Source organism: Pseudoliparis swirei, chromosome 15 (assembly GCF_029220125.1).
Source record: "Pseudoliparis swirei isolate HS2019 ecotype Mariana Trench chromosome 15, NWPU_hadal_v1, whole genome shotgun sequence".
NCBI classification, from domain to species: Eukaryota; Metazoa; Chordata; class Actinopteri; order Perciformes; family Liparidae; genus Pseudoliparis; species Pseudoliparis swirei.
In genome coordinates this window covers 8,970,613-8,996,392 of record NC_079402.1, presented here as the reverse complement: position 1 = coordinate 8,996,392, position 25,780 = coordinate 8,970,613, and the positions used below count along the sequence as shown (strand labels likewise).

At 40.5% G+C, this 25,780-nt stretch overlaps 2 protein-coding genes across 3 annotated transcripts in view; one reads left to right on the top strand and one right to left on the bottom strand.

Moving 5' to 3' along the window:
• The window catches only part of plppr1 (phospholipid phosphatase related 1), a 51,643-nt gene extending 35,889 nt beyond the window's left edge, over positions 1 to 15,754 (top strand). Inside the window, exons 4-8 of one of the 2 annotated variants that reach the window (XM_056432510.1) lie at positions 4,713 to 4,845; positions 7,819 to 8,069; positions 9,304 to 9,480; positions 13,741 to 13,872; positions 14,367 to 15,754. In XM_056432510.1, the coding sequence (XP_056288485.1) occupies positions 4,713 to 4,845; positions 7,819 to 8,069; positions 9,304 to 9,480; positions 13,741 to 13,872; positions 14,367 to 14,399 (726 nt within the window). In that variant the 3' untranslated portion in view covers positions 14,400 to 15,754. Of the gene's footprint in view, positions 1 to 4,712; positions 4,846 to 7,818; positions 8,070 to 9,303; positions 9,481 to 13,740; positions 13,873 to 14,131 lie in introns of both variants that reach the window. The other variant, XM_056432511.1, reaches the window with a different exon arrangement.
• A 3,337-nt stretch (positions 15,755 to 19,091) lies between these two features.
• The window catches only part of grin3a (glutamate receptor, ionotropic, N-methyl-D-aspartate 3A), a 79,254-nt gene continuing 72,565 nt past the window's right edge, over positions 19,092 to 25,780 (bottom strand). Inside the window, exons 9-10 of the mRNA XM_056433174.1 lie at positions 25,619 to 25,689; positions 19,092 to 19,623 (exon numbers count right to left, since the gene is read on the bottom strand). Coding sequence (XP_056289149.1) covers positions 19,092 to 19,623; positions 25,619 to 25,689 — 603 coding nt within the window. The remainder of the gene's footprint in view (positions 19,624 to 25,618; positions 25,690 to 25,780) is intronic.

Genomic DNA, 25,780 nt, shown 5'->3' with positions numbered 1-25,780 from the left:
AGAATAAAAGGCTTGCAATATTTCAGTTGATTTGTAATGAATCCAGAATGCATGACATTTTTGTTTTTTTAATTGCATTACAGAAAATAAAGAACTTCATCACAATATTCTAATTTTCTGAGACAGTCCTGTATCTGGGACACTTTGTTCTTTGCTCTTAGGCTCTATAGATTGACTGTGATTACCGCTATGTTAGTCTGAAGTCAAACGTAAATTACCGTCAGTTATATTGCACAGATCCTCCAGCTTGCATTCTTTTCTTGTAGCTAATTGTTGTGCAGATGCATCAGCATCCGACAGTGTTACACACTGGTGTGCACACGCACGCAGCAACCCAACCCCCCTCACATACATCCCTGTACTTCTATCTTTTTGAGGAGACTCATTGACGTGATGCATTCCATGCCCTTTATCCTAACCTTAACCATCACAAGCAAATACCTAACCCAAAACCCAAACCCTAATTCTTCACCCTCACATTCTGATCCGATGTGAGGTCCTGGGATGTCGTATGTGTACAGATTGTAAAGCCCACTGAGGCAAAGACGTAATTTGTGAAATTGGGCTATACATCATAAACTGAATTGAATTAACGCATTTTAAACCCAAGTCTGAACCCCTCAAACAAGCCTTTGAAGAGGTGAGGACCCCCCACAGTGTCCTCACTGTCTAAAACCCATTGGTCCTCGCAAAGATATATGTAAAAGCAAACATACACACACACACACACACACATACACGCACGCAAACAGATAAAAACATACTCTCTCTCTCTCTCTCTCTTCCAGAAGAGGGCAGTTTCAACAGACACTGATTACTTCATAGAGAAATAAAGAAAATATATTTACAGGCTAATATATATGACAAACAACATCACTGTACGAGTTGTTTCCCAGTAGTCTTTTTTTTGTTCCATTATACATCAATGTTGACATGTTATTTGGCTCTTTTACGGTTACGCAATATCTTTTCTTTTGTTAAACTCATGAAAACCTAATAAGATAAATCCTTTATTCTTTTATCCGGCTTGTCCCTGATCACACACACACCCTTCCTCAGTGCTTTGTCAGCTGTTCAACTTTTGTTTTACAGTGCTGGTCATTTCCCATATTTCCATCTCTTTGCTCTCTCTTTCTCATTGGCCCGTAGCTAATGGCCTTAGTCTCTCTATCCATCTGCACGCGATCCCAAACTACTTTTTAATTGTGCCCTTTGAGAGTGCTGTGTCGGTGCTAAAGTTGATGCGTCACACTGTGTATCGCTCAGTTGCCACATACGGTACAAACCAGCGAAGCAGCCAATCAGAATAAACGATGACAGGGATGTTGGCCAATTAGCAAAGAGGAGGTAATTCATTCAGACTGTTCCACATGGCCAAAGCCTGTCGAGGTTAGAGGGGACGTTTTGATGCTTCGCGCTATAAACCTGCTCATCCACGGACAGGCTTCATAAAAGGTGATCCTTCACCCTCAACACCATTAAAGCATGTTGTTGTTGTCATCTGCTAAGTGTTGATCCAACAACAAGTGGCTGACTAATGAAAGGTACCGAGCGGTAACCACCATGAGCTTTCTCGAGTTAAACTCCAAAGGTGTAGAGATATCAGACCTGCTGTTGAAGTGTAGGACGTGTAATGGCTAATTCCACTTCCTTTTATGTGTGTCTTGGTGGTAATACGGAAAATTATCAGCACATTAAATAGACATTAATGGAACATTAATTAATTATTTTCTCTCCTCCACTTCAGGGAAGTATAAAGAGTTTTAAATAAAGCAGATTTACATATTATCACCCTATAAAGTGAACGCGTTAATGTGAGCGTGAGCCTATTTATTGCCTATTTACACTTGAGACGTGATGCAATATTAGCATTCATTCGGTGTCATGTTTCTGGCTTCCCAGTGAGTGTCCAATATTCACTCTCATTATAGCTCTGTTTTTTTGGTCTCTCTATGAATCCTGAGGGAAATCTCTGCCTCAATAGCTGCTGAATGTTCCACTATGATTTCCGACTAGCTAACTAATTTAGTCCATTAATAATTTGGTTGCGGGTTAGAAACGTACAGTGGACTGAAAGAAGCTACCGACGAGAGTGAACCAAACAGTTAGGTTGTTGTTGGAGGGGAAGGGGGGCGCAGAAGAACCTGCACTGTACTGTCATACCTCAGGACAATAATATATATATATATATATATGTATATGTATGTATGTATGTATATATATATATATGTATATATACAGGACTGTCTCAGAAAATTAGAATATTGTGATAAAGTTCTTTATTTTCTGTAATGCAATTAAAAACAAAATGTCATGCATTCTGGATTCATTACAAATCAACTGAAATATTGCAAGCCTTTTATTCTTTTAATATTGCTGATTATGGCTTACAGCTTAAGAAAACTCTAAAATCCTATCTCATAAAATTTTAATATTTCCTCAGACCAAGTAAAAAAAAAGATTTATAACAGCTGAGTGTTTGTCAAGGCTCAGGAAACCCTTGCAGGTGTTTCGAGTTAATTAGACAATTCAAGTGATTTGTTTAATACCCTACTAGTATACTTTTTCATGATATTCTAATATTTAGAGATAGGATATTTGAGTTTTCTTAAGCTGTAAGCCATAATCAGCAATAAATCAGAATAAAAGGCTTGCAATATTTCAGTTGATTTGTAATGAATCCAGAATGCATGACATTTTTGTTTTTTTAATTGCATTACAGAAAATAAAGAACTTCATCACAATATTCTAATTTTCTGAGACAGTCCTGTATATATATATATAATTTTTTTAGACACTACTGCTTTTGTCCACAGGGACCGCCAGAATCAACACAATATTTAGTTTTGGTATTTTCCCGGGCTGTTTTCGTCACCTGCTTCATTTGTATTGTATTAAACATTTTCCAAAAAGAACTTTAATGAAATTTAATAACTTCAATTTAAATAGATTATTATACATAATTTACATCTAACTGTAACAATCCAAGAAAGTTATTTGCTGCTTTAGGCTACATCCTTGGTTATCTAATAAAAGGGTTGACGATCAGTATGATTGAACAAACCGGAGCAGGAATGATTTATGGTTGCCCACAGGAGACAGTTGTTTCATTTAATATGCAAGCAATTTAAAATGTGAATGGGGTGAAACAAAAAGTGACTGTGGGCGGTCACTGTAATGTCACAGGTATTGCATTTTATAGACTTTTGATGGTATTGCTGACCTGGGCTCCCATAAATCTGAGGCACAATTGGATTGGGTTAGTAATAAATTATAAAAGCAAATTAACCAGATATCTGTTCTTTTTGTTTCATTACAGAGAAATTATAGAATTAGATTTGTTAGAACCTTTTTAAGATTCTGCACAGAAATCACACGGTTTCAATTGAATGGTGAGTTCTTCCTCAGTTTAGTGACATTGTTTTCAGTCACTTCAGTCCAGTTGTCATGGCAGTTGTTTGAAGAAGAGTGGGGAGTTACATGAGTTGAAATCAGACGATCAATACTTCAAGTTTTTTTAAACATTGTTTATCATTTCGTATCAGAAAAACATAATTGTCATGCACTGGTCAATTTGGGTTATTTTGCTGCTTCTTTCAGACTAATGGAAAGCAAACATCCAATATATATATATTAAGATCTTTATACACTGTCTATTTGTGTCCAAAGGTTAGATGTACAGTATATCTAAGCAAATACATATACATTTCAGAAAACTTGTAAAACAAAAAAGAAGTGCGTTAACGTAAGTAATCAAGTGTGAATGTTTCATGATGATATCAAGGAGATGCATGCATTACCCTAAAAACCTGGCGGGTCTCGCCTTAAAACAAATACACAACAAGGTTTATAGCCTGGAGAGAACAAGGTTTATTTGCCTTGTCACAACCACTGCTCAGCCAGAATGAAACCACATGATACGAGTTCCCTTTGCAGTCACAGTCCGTTTGAAGATGACGGCATGTTTCATTGGCTATTTTCCTCATGAAGAGAGATGTTTCTGGGTCAATATGCATCTGAAGATGGATTTGTCTGTTGCCATGCACTTTTTTGTATTTCTTTCTTTGTATTTGGATGCTTTATGTCAGTCATCATCTTATGGAAAAAAGGGTTTGAAAACTTTAATCCAGACAGGTCTGAAACCAGTGCAGAGCTTTACATCATTCAAACCCTTTTTCATGCGTCTGCTGTCAGTCCCTCTTTCTTGTTTTCCTTTTAGTTTCCCGACATCACAAAATCAAGTGCTCATGTTCCTTGTAGCTACAATATAAGAAATAGATTAGAGTTGCATTCACAAGAACATGTGGACGCCTTTTAGAAAGGACAGAAAAACACATGATTACTTTGTTTTGTACCTGTCCTGGGGCGCAAAACAAATTATTTTATGAACACACACACACACACACACACACAAACACACACATCTGGATGTGTACGCACTGTATGTACACTCTCTTTTGTGGCAGCACGCATGACTGGAGACAGCTGGCAATGAGTTTCATTGTGTGTCCGGCAACAGTTTTTCTCTGAGAAGTGATGTAATGTCCACACGATAATGGGCCTGCAGAGAGGCTGCATTAAGACAGTGGTTTATGTACACAGGCTAGACCAGGCCAATATACCCCCCGACCCTATAAAGGAATGCTTAACACAATGTTTTATTTTCTTCCTTGTCTGTGTGTATGTGTGTGTGTGTGTTTGTGCGCGTGTAGATTTTCATCGGAGAGGTGTCCATGTATGTGATGAAGTCGACGAGGGAAGCTCTCCTGGCCCAGGAGAAAACCATCGTGACAGGAGACTGTTGTTACCTCAACCCCCTCATCCGCCGCGTCATACGCTTCGTCGGTAAGTCACTTCCACGCCGAGTCGTCCAAACTGCTCTTCATGTAGACGCGACCAGGCGGTGGCTGACAACTCGGGAACACACCACATCACCATGTCATACATGCCAAGGGCGCCCAATCACAACTTTTTACTTTCGATTTAGTCACTTTTCTGTTGTTTAGTCCAGTTCATGAGATGAACAGCTCAGCAAACCACGCATTGTAAAACATCAGGAATGTTTCGATGGCTTTTAGTGTTCCAGTAAGATTTTCACCAGGAAGACAATAAACACACGATGTCTGTTGTGGCTCCGCTGACAGGTGAATGTGCCGTTAGTCTCCTGAGAGGCAGCGCCACTGCAAAAAGCTAAACATGAAACCTGTTTAGAGTAAAGAGGCACAAAAGGCTGATTTTAGGTTCATACTTTATGTTTACATGCTTTATGTTTTCATACTTTATGTTTACATGCTTTATGTTTACACGCTTTATGTTTACACGCTTTATGTTTACACGCTTTATGTTTACACACTTTATGTTTACATGCTTTATGTTTACATACTTTATTTACACGCTTTATGTTTACAAGCTTTATGTTTACACACTTTATGTTTACACGCTTTATGTTTACACACTTTATGTTTACATGCTTTATGTTTACATACTTTCTGTTTACATACTTTCTGTTTACATACTTTCTGTTTACATGCTCTATGTTTACATGCTCTATGTTTACACGCTTTATGTTTACACGCTTTATGTTTACACGCTTTATGTTTACACGCTTTATGTTTACATGCTTTATGTTTACATACTTTATGTTTACATGCTTTATGTTTACATGCTTTATGTTTACATACTTTATGTTTACATGCTTTATGTTTACACGCTTTATGTTTACACACTTTATGTTTACACACTTTATGTTTACACGCTTTATGTTTACACGCTTTATGTTTACATGCTTTATGTTTACATACTTTATGTTTACATGCTCTATGTTTACATGCTCTATGTTTACACGCTTTATGTGTACATCCTTTATGTTTACATGCTTTTATGTTTTTCATACTGTCTGTCTGAATATACTTGTATTCTCAACCCTGTATGAAACACTCCATTTTAACGATTGTCTCTGTAAGCCCCCCCCCCTGAAAAAACCCCCAGTCTGCTCTGATTGGCTTATTCGGAAAAACCCGGCGTATCTTTGCAAAGGAAGTTCTCTCAAGCTGTGGTCAGTCATTTTTCTGTCATGTCAAGGACGGGTCAGAGCACACTTAAGGGTAAAATGAGAACGTTTAGAAGTGTAACAACATGGCTGCAGCTTCCACTAACCAAACGTGTAACCGGGAGATTGTCTGCAAAGACTTGAGCGTCTGTAGATCAGCAGGTTGTGAACGTACAACACGCGTGCCTGAAGCCCATGCCGGCAGTGGCACTAATATGATACATGTGCCGCTTTTTGGAGGCAGTGATCTGGGAGTGGGACCGTGGCGTAAGCTTAAGTGATGATGTGTCAAGATGAAGACGGGGTGTGTGTGCCCTGGAGTCTATTCAGTAGTCAATGGTCTTATATAGCAACATATAATAGGCTTTTGGAGCTGGTCGACCTACAGTCGAAACACATCAACCTTGTTCAAGTCTGACTCAAATGACATGTCATCATGTTACGTTATAGGGAACAAAACTACATTTGCATGCACATGTCAGGAAAAGCAGATTGGCCTGTTCTGTGTTCCTCTCGAGTTCACATGTTGGTATCCGTCCATCCATTATGTGTCATCACTTCTACTCATCGGGAGATGGCCAGAGCTGACGTTGAGCATGAGGGGGGTTACACCCTGGACAGGTCACCAGATTATCACAAGGCTGACGCATCCTTAATTTACATAACCTGTATTTCTTAGACTGTGGAAGGAGGGCAGGACACCTGGATGAAATACCCACCCTGACACGGGGAGAACATGTGATGCTTAATTAGAACTGGTGATGTCACGTTATGCATCTGGTCTCTCACCGTGGAACCATCTTTTTTGATTTCATCTTAATCTCAGGGAAGTAAATTAGCTGGTTGTGGATTTTCAATTCAATAACAGCTAACTGGCCAAACTGAACATAATTCAGGAATTTAAATTTAAAAATAGCCAATTCGGATTCCAGCTTTAATGCATGTCCTCCATTTTCTCTCAAACAACATCAGCCACTGAAACAAAATTAAGTTTAAACTTGTTTGATTGTTTGCTGAAAGAAGTCACTGTTAATTTTTCTAAATAATATCCCTTAAATTTCTAAAAAAACTTATCAGAGATTCATTCACCTTCATTCTTGCGATTTATTTTTCCGTCTGCTCCCGAGTAATCTCTCAGACTCGTCCGTGTCCCGCTCTCCTGCTCCCTCCCATCCCATCTCCTCTCACCCTAATTCCCCTTCTCTATTTCACTCAATGATGCCCTTCACACAATCGTGTCCCTTTACCCCTCACTGGCAACCAAACCCTACCCTCCACCCCATCAGCCCTCTGCAGCCCCCCCCCCCCCCCCCTGAATGAGAATCCAAAGCAGAGTAATTTCATGGCTAAGCAGGCCAGATAATAAGCAGTCATATTTCACAGCAAAAGGAATGCAGATGCAGACATTGGTCAGGGTTGGCGGGCTGAAAGTGTCAGTGCAATCATTCATAATAGATGCTTTTGTTCTGTTTATATTTTGCTCCTTGCCTGTTGTCCACTCTTCTTTCCTTCTGTATTAACTTCATTAGATTGCAGCATCTTTCAGGGTATAATACTAACTTTAGATATTCTGGAGTTGGCGCAAATGACACTTGGGTTTTACAGTTGCCTGATACTCACAGGCTAATTTAACTCTGGATGCAAGGTAACTGCATGATTGAAGGGGGAATCCGTGTGGCTCTTTTAAAGCCGTGTGTTTATGTGTCTCTTTGACTTTTCTGTGTGGTTTTGTGTGCCATGAAGTCTAACCGTGCGTCTGTGTGCCCCAGGTGTGTTTGCGTTCGGTCTGTTTGCCACAGACATCTTCGTCAACGCGGGCCAGGTGGTGACCGGAGGCCTCTCGCCCTACTTCCTGTCCGTCTGCAAGCCCAACTACACCGGCACCGAGTGCCGCTTTAATCACCAGTTCATCGTCAACGGCAACCTCTGCACCGGGAACCCCGTTGTTGTGGAGAACGCTCGCCGGTCGTTCCCATCCAAGGACGCTTCGCTGAGTGTATACTCCGCTGTTTACCTGACGGTGAGCACAAAGTACACGACTACCGAGCACTACGAGGACCTTTAACGGTGGGCTCTTGGCTTATTTTGTACCGCAGGGCATGAGCAGATCAGTGTGTCGGTTTAATTGTGGAGAATTAGGAGCTGCTGAACTGAATTAAAAGATACAACTTTATTAATGATGCAGTTTGTCGTCCGAATTGGGTTTGATTTGTAACTGGTAAATAAATCAATTCAAATTAAGGCTATACTTGTTGATACTGTATACTAACTCTATTCTGAAATGTACAACCAAAAGGGTTTGAGGTTTTTTTCCCGATTATTTAAATCAGTCCTAAATTTGTTCTAATTCTCCACCAATATTTTTTAATTGTTCCACCAAATGGGAGCTCATTTCATTAAAAATCATTGTGTTCAAATGTACTTCAGGCTCTAAAGTTTCTACATTTGGGACAGAATGCAATTATTTTACACACTATCCAAGCAATCATATAGGAAAGGATCATTTTAGTTGATTTAAGTTCTACACTTGAGTTGTCATTTTAAAAGGCTTTGAATAAGAGGCACTAATTGATGTAATAAGATGCTATGTAGCATTATCCATCTTTGATGGAGAATTGGCAAGGAAGGAATTAATGTAGATTGTTTTCATATATAAGCGTAGGGGTGAGTTCAGGCATTTTTAGAAAATTGGCTTGAGGGACACACAAAGAATTGCTTTTTGAAGAGCGGTTTGATCTCAGAGTGACAGAGGGGCTCAGCTGCTGAAAAGTGAAGGAGAGAGAGAGGAGGTGCAGATTTTATCAGCCGGAACGAGAGGAATACAAGGACAGGTTATTGATGAAAAGAGGATTTAATAATACGCACTGCTCTGTGCACAGCCCGGCGTGGGAGAAGGAACAAGGAGTGAGAACATATGTAGGAAGACGGTGTGTTTTAAAAGGCTGACTGGTTCCACACAGCTTTCACTCACACTTAGATGAGGTTCATCTTGTAATCTTTTATTTTTTGTGGAAAAAAACCTTTGTTTTGTAGAGGTATTTCACTCATATGATGTAAGTTTTTGACATCTTTCTTTAACAGCAATGGAGGCTTTGTGCTCTCACAAAACGAGAGACTGTTTGATTCCATGTCTGCGGGAAGATTCCCTTTGTTCTTGTCGACCCAAAGAGAGAGAAAGACGCAGGAAAGAAAATATAATGTTGTATTTATTTCCACATGGTCTGATTTATTGTTCCTTCTGTCCTCCTGTCCAGATGTACATCACCAGCACCATCAAGACCAAGTCCAGCCGCCTGGCCAAGCCGGTGCTCTGTCTGGGCACGCTCTGCTCGGCCTTCCTCACCGGCCTCAACCGAGTCTCAGAGTACCGAAACCACTGTTCGGACGTCGTGGCCGGATTTATACTGGGATCGGCCATTGCTCTGTTTCTGGTGAGGACGATGGCAGAGTGGGGATTGGAGAAGAGGGAATATGATTCTACCGAGGTGGATTCTGGTCATGACTTATTTTCACATTTCCAACCTCATTTGGGAACTGACCAAAACCAGTTAATTAAATGATTATTCCCAAAGCCTGTAACTTGGTTTTGGTGCCATTTTTATATTAAGTTATATGCAAACTATGTCCTAAAATTGTTAGATGAAACATATTTATTTTTGTCTGTATATTGATTTGTAGTGGCATTTATTGACTTGTTTGTCAAGCCAACATAGTATGTAGAAGTTTGTGTCGATGCCGCCACGCGCTAAACACTCACTTGGTAAAGGAGCTTAAAAGAGCAGTTTGTGAAGAGGTGATGGAGGGCGAGGATGAAGCATGGTTTAGACTTGAAGGAGGTTCACGCACAGGTGAGTTGGAGAGAGAAAAGAGGAAGGATGCACTGGTTGATTGGGAGAAAGAGGAGAAGAGCAGAAATTAGAGTACATGCTGGATTTCTACTGAGATAGATCACTCTGGCTTTGAAGGAGCCCAGTGAGGAAGACTAGTGGAAGTCACAAGGACCAGAAGTGAGAAGAAGGTCGAGGGAAGCAGGAGTTTGAAATAGTGGTTATGTTTAATTCAGAGGTGATGGAGGGAACCTGAGTGCCCCTGTCCTGCTCTTTTACTATTACACTGTCAAACAGCCTTAACGGAATAGTTAAGTCACTTTGTCAGCATCTAATTTCATGTTTAAATGCCGGGTTGTGGTTACAGCTGAAACCCTCAGGTTGTTTTTAGGATTGAAGCGGAAAGCTCACGCAGGTGAAAGGAAGGTGAAGGAAAACCTCGAGAAATAATAAAGTGTCACAGATTAGTGTGAAAGACGGGCGTCCTGATGTCCTGAGGCTGATGGGAATGTCGATCTTTTATGCAGGCATTTGGTCATACATACTCCTCCATCTTTTTGTGAAGCGGAGCTGAAGCATTCTGTTGGAGGATGTGCTCCGCTGTCCCTGCAGGAGGAGGTGGATAGTGTGGTCCGTGTTATCCAATATCCAAGCTTCAGTAAAATACGAATGTTTCCATTTTGTTGCCCCTAGATGTTCTCGACAATGATGCACACACATATATGGAAAAACCTTCCTTGACATCTCTGAAACCTGATAACAAGAATCTCGGCCATCATGCACGCGCAGCGTAACCCGTCAACGTGAAATCTAATCTGTGAAGTTCTCAATAAAGGTCAGAAAAATAAAAAAAATCTGCAAATCCCCTCGCGCCCCACCTGTAATGCGATGGCGCCCCACTAGATGAGAACCACTGGCTTACTGGTGGAACAGGCAGGAGAGCACAGCTGGTAGGTACAGGCAAAGACACATGAGGAGTTCACTTTCCAAATTGGAAAGGAAACAGACAGCAGTGAGATTTACAGACAACCCAACGGGATGGCGAGGAGGGGTTCACATACTGTGGGGTTTTCCAAGGATAATAATGTGTGAGGCAAACTATAGATGGTTTAAAAATCATAGCATGCTCTCGTCTTAGTTTGTCCTTGGACTATGAGGAGAATGAGCCACAGCAACCCACTCGTTAATAAAGGATATTAGCTTTCAATGAGGGATCTATACAAATCGAGTCGGGAGTCTCCAGGGAGAGACGGACATCATAAATCATCACCTCAGCAGTTTTAAACCTGCTCATTTCCAGCTTATCAGCACATTGAGTTTGGAAGCCTCTCTTTCCCTCTACCTAATGGTCCTGATGAAGTTCATCAAGATCTTGTCATCTGAAAACTGAGGCGATATGATGGACTGCTATCTCGAGGGAAATTAATTGGTCCAAGGAGAGTAGAAAGCAGGTATAGCTCAAATCCCTCCCGATATCAGGGCTGACAGCGAGGAGATCTGAATGGACTCATCAAACCGCTGCCTTTGGTGTAACAAGAGATTTGTCCTCTGCCAGCGGATTGAGGGATCAGTGTTAAGCACGGGATGATGTTGGAGACTGGAGGTGTCCACTTGATCCAAGACGAAGCCGAGGCACATGCTGACTGCCTGCCAGGTCCAATAGAGCAATGTTGGTCTTAGCATGGCCGACGAGGAAATGGAAAGAAAAGCACGGCTTTCCCGGTCCACTCGGGTGCACTCCAGTTGAGAGGAAACAAGTTGGTGGAAACCATTCAGTTCAGTTTATTTTATCACAAATTACAAATTTACCTCAGCGGGCTTTACAATCTATACACAATATGACATCCCTGTCCCAGGACCTCACATCGGATCAGGAAACACTACCAACAAATAGAAAAAAACCTTTCATGGTAAAGAAAGGGAAGAAACCTTCAGGAGAGCAACAGAGGAGGATCCCTCTCCAGGATGGACAGATGCAATAGATGTCATGTGACCAGAAGGAATCATTACAGAGTAACAACACATTCAATGAATATGACCGAGTGTATGAATAGTTGGTAGGAGGCATGGACCACGATCCAGACCTCCATGATCCATCAGGGAGATGGAGGCAGAGAATACTGAATTGTATTTGAAACCAACAGGAAGTCCTTTAAGAACAGCCATGTGAAAACAACAGGAAATACGTGTCAGTGTTGAGTACAAAGGGGTGTAGGTTACTTTTGACTTGATCATGATTTAAACTAATCAACATTGGATTCACTGTGACGGTCACTTTATGTGAAGTATTTATATGATTTGTATGAAACGGTGATGCTGGAGTGTCGCCCCAAGATTCTCACCCAGCAGCTGTGATTCATACGCTTAGTTTAGGAGCACTATAGAAAGCACTGTCCATGAAGTGCCACAAACAAGGGAACCTCGAGCATCTTCCAGCCCTGCTTCCTTGTCTCCTTTGGCACTGCCTGAGGGCATGGTCGGCCCGGGGGCAGATTACCCCCCTCGGGCTGCCATCTTCGATGAACCAGTACATGGACGATAGAAATATAGCAACCTTGGTGGTTGTTATACTATTAATATTAAAAGTGACTGAATATTGTAAGAATTTGACATAAAACAAAGCGTGAGTTCATGCCACAAAGATGAACCCGGAGTCTCTCCTTTGAGGAGACTCATACAACATTTGACGGAGCTTTAACACCCGTATAAACTTTGTATTACAGCGATATCTGTTCCGGCGCTCCGATCACGTCTCTCCAAAAAAATTCATGGGTGCTGTTAATTCCTTTTAATTGGGCCCTGAAATGGCAGACGGTCTTATATAATGTACAATTAATTAAATTTTAATATGGACATTAGGTGTGACTCTCTTGCTGCATTGAGTTGGGTCTGCAGATAATAGTGTTGCAGATGTTAAATAACACTATTTTGTTTAATAATAGGAAGTGTATATATATACACTACCGTTCAAAAGTTTGGGGTCATCCAGACAATTTCGTGTCTTCCATGAAAACTCACTTTTATTTATCAAATGAATTGAAAATTGAATAGAAAATATAGTCAAGACATTGACAAGGTTAGAAATAATGATTCATATTTGAAGTATTAATTTTGTTCATCAAACTTCAAGCTTAAAGGAAGGCCAGTTGTATAGCTTACATCACCAGCATAACTGTTTTCAGCTGTGCTAACATAATTGCACAAGGGTTTTCTAATCAGACATTAGTCTTCTAAGGCGATTAGCAAACACAATGTACCATTAGAACACTGGAGTGATAGTTGATGGAAATGGGCCTCTATACACCTATGGAGATATTTCATTAGAAACCAGACGTTTCCACCTAGAATAGTCATTTACCACATTAACAATGTATAGTGTGTATTTTTGATTAATGTTATCTTTATTGAAAACAGTGCTTTTCTTTGAAAAATAAAGACATTTCTCAGTGACCCCAAACTTTTGAACGGTAGTGTATATTATACCTACAGTAGCGTTGTCATTGTTGGCATGTCCATATTGTCATTTAACTACATTCTCACATAACTGCTACCATGGCTGAAGACGCTGAGTCTTGTTGTAAAACATCCCAATGATTTGTCAAATTAATATGTATTCGGACAGTTTTCGGGGATTAAGGGCATAAAAAAAAATATTTTGCGAAATTTAAATGAAAACTTTGTCAAGGATTAATTAAGCTCTATCTTAAATAACCCAGCCTGGTTTGATAAAAGCCATAATAACACACACACATCGTCAGAATGTCATAGCAGGAGCTAACTCATTCTTTTGACATTTCATTTCCACTTCAGTGTCACTATGACCCAACCTCGTCGTTGATGTTGAACTGTCCTCTTGCCTTTCAGGGTATATGTGTTGTGAACAACTTCAAAGGCGTCCACAGTGCAGCGGCTAAACAGAAAACCGAAGACTACCGTGGTCTTCCTCTGATGACGTTCCCCCGCGTAGAGAGCCCTCTGGAGACCCTCAGCGCACAGGTACATAAAAACACTTAACCTGGATTCCCAAAAACTTCATCTCCACGGTGCACATTATGCTTCCCAATTAATTGGCAGAGATCCCTCAAGACTGTGAGCTTCCAACAATCTCTCCTTCAGAATTTAGCCTTCTGCAATTATTTGTAAAATCCCAATATTCTCATCGAGAAAGGCTCAGTCACATATTTGGTTGACCATGTGTTTGTTCTTTCTTTCTCTTTCTCTTTCTTTTTCTTTCTTTCTTTCTTTCGACACAAAGCAATGACACATGTTCAGAAGAACATACAGGCATGACGTTTTGCACGACACCCCTGTCCTCCTTCCCAAACGCACACAACCTCACACAGAGCACTCCTGACACTGTTTGACAGTTATTTCTTCTACTTCTCCATTTCCACTCCTTTCCTCCTCTGTCTACTTTCTTTTCTTTTCTCTGTCAATCCTTTCTACCTCTATCTCCATCCTCCCCTCCTCCCACCACGTCCATTTTTCAGAACCACTCGGCATCGATGACGGAGGTCACATGACTAAGGGGGCAGGACCGGGTCACGTTTGCGTCTCCACAGCACTTCCAGACACAATGACGAGGACGCATGCCACGTGGCTCTGAATGCTTCACAAAAACATTGCTGATATATCTGTTTAATTCACCCGAGGGACAAAATACACAATGTTTCTAACGGTTCTCATCTCGTTGGGCTCTGCTCGATTCGATCTGCCAAGGCACATCCATTGCATCGGTGACAAATCACCAGCAAACTGAAGCACAGATTGTTTATCCAGATATTTGGAACCATTTGAAACATGGGGTATTATTTTCCCTCCACGGTGCGCTGTTTGTAGTTCGAGGGCGGTGTTTTGTACATTTTGTATGAGCGAGTGCTGTAGCCTATCCTGATGGCGCACTTCCTGTCAGCTGACTCCCGCTGTTTTACATCACATCCTGTCAGGTGACTTGTCGATCACCACATCTATCCCCTTCAGTCTGAAAAATGTGCTATGGATACAATATTGATGTTGTTGTTCTGTGATGTTTGTCATTTGTACAGAAAAAAAATGACAGAATCCTTCTTTTTATTATCTCTCTCTGTACATTAATTGACCGTGTCAGGTCATATTTTGTAAAGATTTTTGTCAATCTGTATGACTATTATGATCCATTTGGACCTGTTGCCTGCTGTGTAAACCTGGATATGTTTTGGTATCAGTTTAGGTGTTTTGGGGAATGAACCCTCTCCCCTTTGGAGGAAACGACAAGGAAGAGTCAGTGACATCCTCCAAGTCAGAAAATGGGGTTTGGCACTTATAGTGCCATGCTATGAGCCACAATGAGTAGGAAATAAGTTGAAACTATGAGAGCGTTTCACCTCAATTTCCTGATTCCCTGTGATGTCAACGGGATCTTGTTCTGCAGAGGTCCAGAGGGGCTAGCCTGTACCAGATGCACCTGAGGATTTCACTGGTATGCTGTACAAATACATTTAACCTGAAGTTGCAGTAGCAGACATCCTGATAAAGGACATTGAAAAAAAGAGAAAAGAAGACTGAAATGCTCTTTCGAGTGATTTACTAAAGGCGTGGCTAGCCCTCTTATTGGAAACCAGAATGACTCGTGCTTCACTTATCCTCCTTGAGGCCCCCCCCCCCCGACCCACCAGTGGATTGTGATGCAATGTTGTGACTCCATTTCCTGTCGGAAGATACGCCTAGCATGAAGAGAGAGGTCAAGATGTTTTTAGAGATATCCATGATTTCAATTATCCTCATTATCATTGTGATTATCAACGTTTTTTTACTTTAAGAACAAAAAAAAAGTGTTTCATTTGAGAAATGCTACAAATATATATTTTCTTCGTTTGACCACAAATTAAATAGTCAGTAGCAACAATGTGTTCTCTTGTCTTTTTCATTATGTGTATGCGTGAGCACTGAAATGAAAGCGTTTTTCTTGTCATAAACCAATTATTGACTCAATTCAAATGTCAAAGTTACATAAACCATCTGAGGGAGGGGGTAGAACTCCATCAGTCTTACCTTCACCGAAAGAAGTGGAACCATGTCTGCCCTTGCATTTTTTAAATATTCACAGCCTAAAATGTATGACCACGTTAACGTCATGTACAAGCACTGTGTGTCAGTGTTTCTGGTGGCTGAATGACATGTTCTCAGGATGGAAGTGTGTGACCCAACCTCTATAGATTTGAAGGGTACATGTACAGTAGAGTGTGCTGTGGGCAGTTCAAAGAAGAGAGGTGGATGCTTCCCCGGAGGCTCAGTTCAGGGGGACATTCATACTTCTGTAATCAAGCATGTGATGAGTTTTTAAAAAATTGAAACTTTTAGGACTAGAACACCTTTGGGGTTTTTCATGACCCAAAAAATACAGCTGACATTTATTTTGTGAGCTGGTGTGTGTGATTTCAAAGGCGACGCTCCATGCCTCATGTTATTGCCTCTGAGAACCAGGAAGGACAATTATGGGATTAAGTTTCAGGAAACCAATGTGAAGACGGGCCCCGAAAAAGTCAATCCATTTTTCTCTTCACGCCACACATCAGACGCGTATTGGAGTGAGCGTAGAAATACCAAAAGCTTATTTAGGTTTTCTGTTGATTCATCCTGTTACGACTGCGGCGCCGCCAGTGATGTTCATGTCACCGCGACGCAAGACGTAAACACAGAGACACAAAGGGAGCTGACGGCTCTGCACTTGCTCTTTTACTCTGTCAGGTATTCATTTCAGCTGTGACAGCCTGCGCTTACCCTGCAGACACACTGGTTAAATAGATCGTGTTTGTGTGTCGGTGTGTGTGTGTCCATGCTGAGTGTTTTTAAAATGTCATCCTTTTCTATTCTCAGCGCCCAAACTGCTGTCCTCTAGCAATATGTGTGAAGAATAGTGCGACAACCAAATATCGTTACAAGGCGGGAAGCGAAAGGTTGGATATGAATGTAGCTGCAGGGTGATTTAAAAAAAAACCCATAATGGAAACGATTTAGATGAAATAAGCATCTGCAGGTGAATCTCAATGGCCGACTTGGAAACGCATATATATGTATTCAAGCCAATAACTCCTCACTGAAACGGTGGATTGTTTGTATGACAGCCATTGTTCCGTACAGTATTTGCTTATATGTAAAAGCACAACTCTAAAGTCCTTGAAGAAAATTATATCATAGACCATAGAAGCAGTTTCTAGATTTTGGAGGCGTATTTCATTAAATGTAAATATGCACAAGGCCAAAATACCTTTTTATCGTACATTCTACCTTTTAATATGTATTGGAACTATTTTAATCATGTGTAAAGTAGTTTGACAAAAATGTTTCAGTGAAATTAATTGCAAAGAGATGAGGTACATTTTTAATAACAGAACACATCCAAACGCAAACAGAAGATGCAAGAAAATATATCTTTTCACAGAAGGGCTATGTCTGTGTGGTCAGTTGTGACTCATCATCATATTTAATTTAAAATGTCAGAGTTTGACAAGTGGTCTATGTTCATGTTCACGTTTACTATTCAACCATGGACTTGTAGAAATAACCGAATGGTAGTTCTCTGTTGTGTCAAGAGGATGCAAATAGAGCGGTGTGATCTGTGAAGTGTAAAAAAAGGTCTTGTTTTGGGTCCCTGACTGAAAAGGCTGGAGACTCTTGTATTTATTACCACTGTATGAATTCCTGTGAATCTATTATGAAGACGAAGAACACTCAGACCACAAGTTAAACTGTGACAAGTTAACCAATGACTCGTAGGTGCAGCTTTTCTTTAAGGAGATAGAATTGCATCAGTGAAGTGCAGGGCAACCTTCGACAGTGATCCCGAAAATAAGATATCGTCCTATGATTCCAACCAGAATTTCTTGAGGAATATAAATGTGTTTTGCTGAAGCTTTACATCTTTTTGTCGGTTCTTTACGCTTCACAACTGCGCCACCAACCCTTAAAAAGACGCACAAGAAAAAACACGACCTAAGTCACATCAAATGCATCGTCCAGGGCCAGAGACCATGGTCCATCCATTGTAAAATCAACCAATCACAAGTGTGTGTTTTTCTTTTCTTTCCCCTCCAAAGATACAAGGTTTCAGCACAAGGCCTTAGCGACTGAACTTAAAGATTTAAGGATGGGTTCAACTTCCGGTCATTTACACTTTCAACGAGTCTCGACATACACTACCGTTCAAAAGTTTGGGGTCATCCAGACAATTTTGTGTCTTCCATGAAAACTTACTTTTATTTATCAAATGAATTGAAAATTGAATAGAAAATATAGTCAAGACATTGACAAGGTTATAAATAATGATTCATATTTGAAGTATTAATTTTGTTCTTCAAACTTCAAAGGAAGGCCAGTTGTATAGCTTATATCACCAGCATAACTGTTTTCAGCTGTGCTAACATAATTGCACAAGGGTTTTCTAATCAGATATTAGTCTTCTAAGGCGATTAGCAAACACAATGTACCATTAGAACACTGGAGTGATAGTTGATGGAAATGGGCCTCTATACACCTATGGAGATATTTCATTAGAAACCAGACACTTCCACCTAGAATAGTCATTTACCACATTAACAATGTATAGAGTGTATTTTTGATTAATTTAATGTTATCTTTATTGAAAAAACTGCTTTTCTTTGAAAAATAAAGACATTTCTAAGTGACCCCAAACTTTTGAACGGTAGTGTACGACAGGTGAATTTGCTCATTAGGCTTAAGTACCAGTCTTCATATCTATGCTCAAGCTTTAATCATGGCAAGCGACATAGAGGGAAAAGGAAGTGAGGGACAAGAGGAAGGATGGACATTAATGGGAAAAAAGAATGAAGGGATTAGTGAGGTGAAGAAAATGTTGGAAGGGAGGATAGGAAGAGGAAGATTTGCACGCCGCCTCAATGACAGCAACAAGTGAGTGAGAACAGATTTGGTACAGGGTCCGTGGTCCACCTTTGTCCATTTCCTCTCGTTTAACGGAATCTCAAGTTCCCAGAAGTCAGGAAATGTTCTCCCGGAGTTATAGAGCAGGATCGGTTCTCTGGAGAACGTTTCAGTCCAACATTCAGGGGAACTCCTGAGCCTAACGGAGGATTCAACTCCAACAAATCTTTGAAGATTCTAGCTCCAAAACTCATTCTTTTCCTTGACCGAGACTGGGGCCCATGGAAACAAGTCCCACGTCTGACCAGGTCTCTCTGGGCAGAACAAAGTGAAGAGCTTCAGAACTCTGGGAGTGTGTTTGTGTGTTTGTTAGTCTGCTGGTGCGGCGTGGGCTGACTGGACTCAGTCTGGTTTGCTTGCTGCTTCTCTGATTGGTACTGTTCTAGCTCTCGCTTCCTCCTCATCGCCGTCTGCAACTGCTGCTTGATGACGAGGATTTGACCTTCCAGTTCTGAAAGCTCCTGAACCAGTGGCTTCTGTCCCACTCCCAGGCCGGTGCCGCAGTCGCCCGCTCCTAAGCGTGTTAGGGCCTGCCCGGAGCCCCCCAGCCCTGGCCCCAGGACTTTGCCCAACCCTCGCCCTAATAGGTAAGAGCGACCGTTAAAGTTGGTCACGATGGGTGGGCGCTTCCCCATTAGGGGAAGAGAGTGGTGATGCGGCAGGGAAGATGGGGATGGTGGTGAAGGAAGCTCCTGGGAGGATGGGTTCTCCAGGTCATTCTGCATCTCTTGTAGAAGGACCCTACGCCTGTTGCAGTGAGAGGACTCTGCAGGATTCCAAGATGCTGACTGGTTGTTTCCCTTATTGCACCTGGAGATAAGACGGATACATAGAGACATATCAGGTTGATTACTAAACAATGCCAATGTGGGAGATTGTGTCTAATCTTATCCCATCTTTCCAGGCTGAATCCTATGTAAAGCCAGTTGCTCAGATTGTATCACTCTCCCCAAGACGAGCATTACAAAGTTACAACACGTTCAATGAATATGACAGACTTGTATGAATAGTTTGTAGTAGGCATGGACCACGATCCAGACATCCATGATCCATGAAACAGAGGAAGCAGAGTTAGTAATGTGCAATGGAGAGATGTAAATTCATCCATAAAGAGAGAGGGAAGAGGAGAGAGGTGCTCAGTGTATCCTAAACGTCCCCCAGCAGCCTATCAGCCGATAGCAGCATATCTAGGGGCTGGACCAGGTCAACCTGATTCAGCCCTCACTATAAGACTGTCAAAGAGGAAAGTCTTAAGTCTACTCTTAAATGAGGTGACTGTCTGGATTGTTTTATAGGAATGTAAATAATAATTTTTAAAAAAGCTTTAAAAACAGAAGACCTTTGAAATCACCGTTTAAGAGAATATCCTGCAAGCTTATCAAATACCTAACAGGATATTCATCTGTTCAACCTTTTTTAAATTATAATACATTTGTTCTTCCAAAATGTTGAATAGATTTTCCAGGAATTTTAAAGGTGATAAAGTATGAACATGAACATTTGATATCAGTTGACTGTTACCAGTAATTATAATTACATAATTAATAATAATTACATGCATATTCTTCCATACTGCCTCATCCATAAACTCTCTTCCATAAACTCTCTTCTCTACATTCTCTTCCGTACATTCTCATCTCCATTCTCTTCTCTACATTTCTTCCATACATTCTCTTCTACACTCTATTCCGTACATTCTCTTCTGTACATTCTTGTTACACCCAGACCCTCTGGGTAGTTCTGTGTTCACTGTCTGTTTCTGTTGTGTTGTCTGTCACTCACCTTGTCTCTCGTTTCAGACTCCTCCCTCCTTGTGTGCCGCCCTCCTGTGATTGCAGACCCCGCCCTCATTGTTTCCACCTGTGCCTCATTCCCCTTTGTATTTTGTCTGTGTCGACCTCTTGTCTGTGTCGGTTCGTCTCTAAATGTTGCCCAGTAAAAGATGTTACTTTTTCCTGAATTCTGACTTCCTCATTTCCGTCAAGTCGTGATAATTCTCTTCCATACATTCTCTTCTGTACATTCTCTTCTGTACACTATCTTCCGTACATTCTCTTCTGTACATTCTCTTCTGTACACTATCTTCCGTACATTCTCTTCTGTACTTTCTCTTCCATACATTCTCTTCTGTACACTATCTTCCGTACATTCTCTTCCATAAACTCTCTTCCATATAGCCTCTTCCATACAGCGTATTCAATACAGCCTCTTCCATATAGTCTCTTCAATACAGTCTCTGCTTTACATTATTTTCAATACACCCTCTTCCATATATAATTTTTCTTCCATCGTGACATGTCACAAATGACAAATCATATAAAGGAAAACTTCAAAAAGAACATTTTAGCTATTTCTTTCAGACTTTAAAGTTCCACAAGCTTAAAAAACAGCCATCATGGTTGCCCTTGGTTACATATCAATTCATTTGATTGCACTGGCCTTGAAAAACACCTGCAACATCAAGTTTGACAGGACAAAGGCAGAAAGAAAGTGGCATCTGCACTCGGTGATTGGATATAACACAAGGCTGGAGCCATGTTGGGTTGAGAGGAAATATCAGTTTCACCAAAATGAAAATGTTTTGCTGTAGGCAGACCGAGCTTCTGTCCAGAGCATTCCAAATATGTATATTTTGGTTTGCATATAATCCTCTTTACTATATTTTCTAATTAATAAAAGAATATTTTGCTACACAAGTGGTCACAACGCATTTTAACTATTCACATAGTAGATGTATGGCAATTTATAAAGAAACTTTTTTAAAACATAAGCTATAAGCATATTTTTAAGCCCCTAAAATCACTTTTTGCTTTCTATCACTGGAGATGTAAATATACCCGTAGCTACGTCCTAGCAGAAAAAGCTAGACAACAAAAAGCAAGAGGATTCAACACAGTTAATTTGTTTGTTTTTTACAGTTTTACTCCATTAGTAATATAAAAGTGAGATATATAGTACATAAGAAACCTCAAATGGCACAGATGGTGCCCAAATGCCCATTTAGAGACTTTGCTTAACCCTCCTGTTACCTTTATATTTACTGACATATTTTACCCTCGGGGTCAATTTGACCCCAGCAATTAAAACCTCCAGAAGATTAGTAGAATTAATATTGTTTAAGTGTGAGGTACTTTATGTTTGTTTGTTGACTACCTAAATAGCCCTTTAAATATATAAAAAAGTTGATATTTCTTATATGTTTGACACAGTGAAAAACAGCCTGGGGTCAAATTGACCCCAAAGAACACCGACATTAACCATTGAATGGGGTCAAATTGACCCGAAAGGTAACAGGAGGGTTAAACTGTCTTTACTAACAAGGATCTAATTCAGTTCTGCTTCACTTTACTGTTCATACATTGCTTTATGATTTTGAGAAGTTTAAACCTTTCAGCTGTATCATTCTAAAGAGATAATCATATCAATAATAAGTAACACTTTTTAATTTGCGCTGTGTGCCATCTTCATTTAATCTTAAACAGTAACATACAGGCTGATATTTACACATCCGAAGTATCCTCACAAGTGTTTTCTTTTATTTTAACTAACATGATTAAAATAGTCCATGTGGTGGAGGAGATGCACTCTGTTTAGTGTGGGAATGCAGACATTCAACATTGTTGAGAAAACACGGCTGGGGTACATCTTGACCTTTTTTCTTCTTTCTTTCCTCTGCGTTCATTGTTTTTGTTGTATTCCTTTCTGATTTATTCTATTTGGAAGCACTTTGTGGCTACTCTAAAAAGTGCAACACAAATAAAGAGGATTCTTATTATTAGTAGCACTTTTCGTCAAAACTAAAAAGCCTGCTTTCTTATTTTCAATCCAGCCTTTTGCTTGATTCATTGAACAACATGATTATTGTCGTCCTCGCCGCGATGTCAGACATCTAAAATAGAGCTCTTTGTTTCACATCGCGTGTCCGAGGAGGCCGGCGCTGGTTCACACAACTCAAATCAGACAATATGTCTTCATCATTTACAGAGAGACCATTTAGTGTTCTCACCTACTGTGGCTGAGCTGCTCCTGCTCCTTTCCTTCAGAGAGGCCAGATCCCTCCTCCTCCTCGATAACATTTTAACTTCTCAGATTCCTCCAAATAATTTCCAGGGATATCCAGTCGCATCATTAAAAATGATTCCAATATTTCATTTACATTTTCATACAAGTTGAGTTTCTCCTTGAGCCGTGTTTTTACACATGTCCACACAACCTACTGTAGATGCACAGTTGTTAGACACGCATACGGAATCCAAGACTAACGACTTCCAGGTACTTTTCTTTTTGTCTCCCAGTGTAGAAGGTATTATTTCACCACTGATCGGTATTTCCCAGAACATCTGTCGCTACAGATATCTGTCAGCTGGTAGCACAGTAAATAAGGACGCTGTCCTTCAACGAGCAGGACACAGGTGCAGCAGAACGACATGCGCCCTGCTGGAAAGTCCTTCAACCAAATATTGAATTCCCCTCCAGCAGGTATGTCCAGGGTCTCCCCCCCACCCTTTGTGGAGGGTGAACCTTCGAATGCCCAATGTCGTCTTCTTGTGGTCGATGGTAGTTCTAGTTCTAGTTCGTATACGTTGTGATTGCGATTCTTTCAAATCGGGGTGATGGTGTGCGATACAAGCGTTACACAGCGGGGCTGACACAAGGTCGCCCAATCCCGGCCTAATTATATTGTCACTGTAGAGTTAGTCCGGTGGCACGGAAACACATTGGCTCTTGAGAGTAATTGTAAGTGTCCTCGGAATCACAAGCGCACAAAGAAAATAAAAGTTTCCAAATCAACACAGTCATGGCTTTGAATATGTTAGCTCATGAAAACACAAAAAAAATAACAATAATTAATAAAGTATTTGAGAATGGACCTGAGGCCATCAGCAAAATTGCTTTAAAAATTGAAAGGAAATTGAATGTAAGCACAGCTAACTTAAATATGAAATGTACACTTGTGTAAATAGTGGGAGAACATGACGCCACATTTAATTTCAATTAAAGACCGTAGAGCAGCTGAATTGTGAGTGTCATGTTTCAGTGTCGGTTACAGGACTTTCCTATACATGACCGGACACCGGGTTTGATACAAAATCACGAGATCTTAATTGGACATGCTGTGTTTGTGGTATTACAGACACCGATTATCTCTCCTTCACACACTTCTCTGATGCCTTTGGGCGTTTCTACATCCTTGTTAGCGCAGGTAGGACATTCATTACGTTGTGGTTCCTCCCTATGAGGTCGTGTTAAGCCAAATTCATGCTCCTTCCTATTATGCTGATGAAACAGGGGGTATATGCAGATCGTGTATTTCCATGTGTACTGTTAGGTTGTAATAGTTTATTTTGATAACATGTGCAGAGGTCTTATGCTTTAAATTAATACATATAGAAAGATATAATAGGAAATATTAGGGAGAATATTGATATTTTTATTTATGTATTATGAAGCATAGGGGTAATGTTTACTCTATGCAAATGTAAATAAATAAATAAATAAACCCACCACATCCAAATCGCAACAGTGCAACATATTTTTTTTTTTTAAACTGACAAAAAAGAAGCTTTCATGATGTACTTAATCTCCCTCTCTCACCCGCTGAGCCAAACAATACTCTGTGACGTCAGCATGAGTTTATTTCCCGCAATTTCACTTTCAGATAATTAGCTTCCAACAGACTGACAATTCATTTAGTTCCTGATTAATAATGCGTCCCTCAACTGCCACATGGATGTTAAATGATGTCACTTATTCTCAGCCTCATTATTTATAATCGTCTGTTGAGGTTTGGAAAATTGACTTTCTGCTTAGAAGGGTTGCAACATATGGACTCATATTCCCTTTACTGTCTGTAATGCAGTAAGGGGGGAACACATTGTATTTGGTACATTGTGTTTAGTATGCAGTGGTTTGATACCACTCCATAAGGAGTAAAAGTGCATCGTGAAATGTGAAAGGTAAGTGTATTTTTATACACCTGTTTTTATGAACATTTTATTAGAGTATAAAACAATATGAGTGGAAATATTGGACATTTAAAATTTTTAAAAATGTGCTCCTTATCGGTGAACAAGTGGTTTGAAGGCAAAATTCCTCGTTTGTGTAAACATTCCTGGCAATAAAACTGTTTCTGATTCTGATTCTGATTCTGATTGTGTGCAGAGCAGGCCTGGTTTTAAACTGCTTTGACTGGGGCCCAGTGACATCACCGCCGGTCCCGGAGCTCTAACACAGCAGAGCCAATCACAGTTACAGGGCAAGGCCCGCCCCTTACCCATGCCTTTATTTTACATGACATACATGCATGAAATGCAACCTCTGCATTCCTCCCATACTAAGCAGGAGGAGCAGTGAAGAGTCATGAACAGATTGCAACAGATATGTTGACTGTTGATTATTTTTGATTGTTATTGTTTTGTTTGTCTGTCTAATGTGTACACACCAGCCGCCAAGTCAAATTCTTTGTGTGTTAAATGTTTCTGATTCTGATTCTGAACGATACTTTGACATGCGGACAGAAGGCGCCAAGGACCAAACCTCGAGACTGATGACGACCCACCAACTGTCAGTGGCGAGCCGGTTTCTGATGTGTCCTTGCATCCTCAGTCAAAACTAAATGTACTAAATGGGTCATAAATAATTACAACACGGCTGGGCTCAGTTCATATTCAGTTCAATTCCTTGGCGATGGATTACCCCAAAAAACACCCCATCTCATTATAATTTTTAAATATATTTCAGAGATGGATTCATTCGATTGAACTGACATTGTATTGAGGCCGACCTTCGTCGATGGGGACATTACCTCTTCTCGGGCTTGGTAACAGTCGGCAGCTTGTCATCAGTGAAGCCTGAGTTGAGGGCCCGGTGTAATCTCTGGAAAACAAACACATTACCTCACGTGCATCAGTCGTTCGGGGATTATTCTGTCGTCTATTGAGAACATGCAATGCTTTGTGTGTTTTGT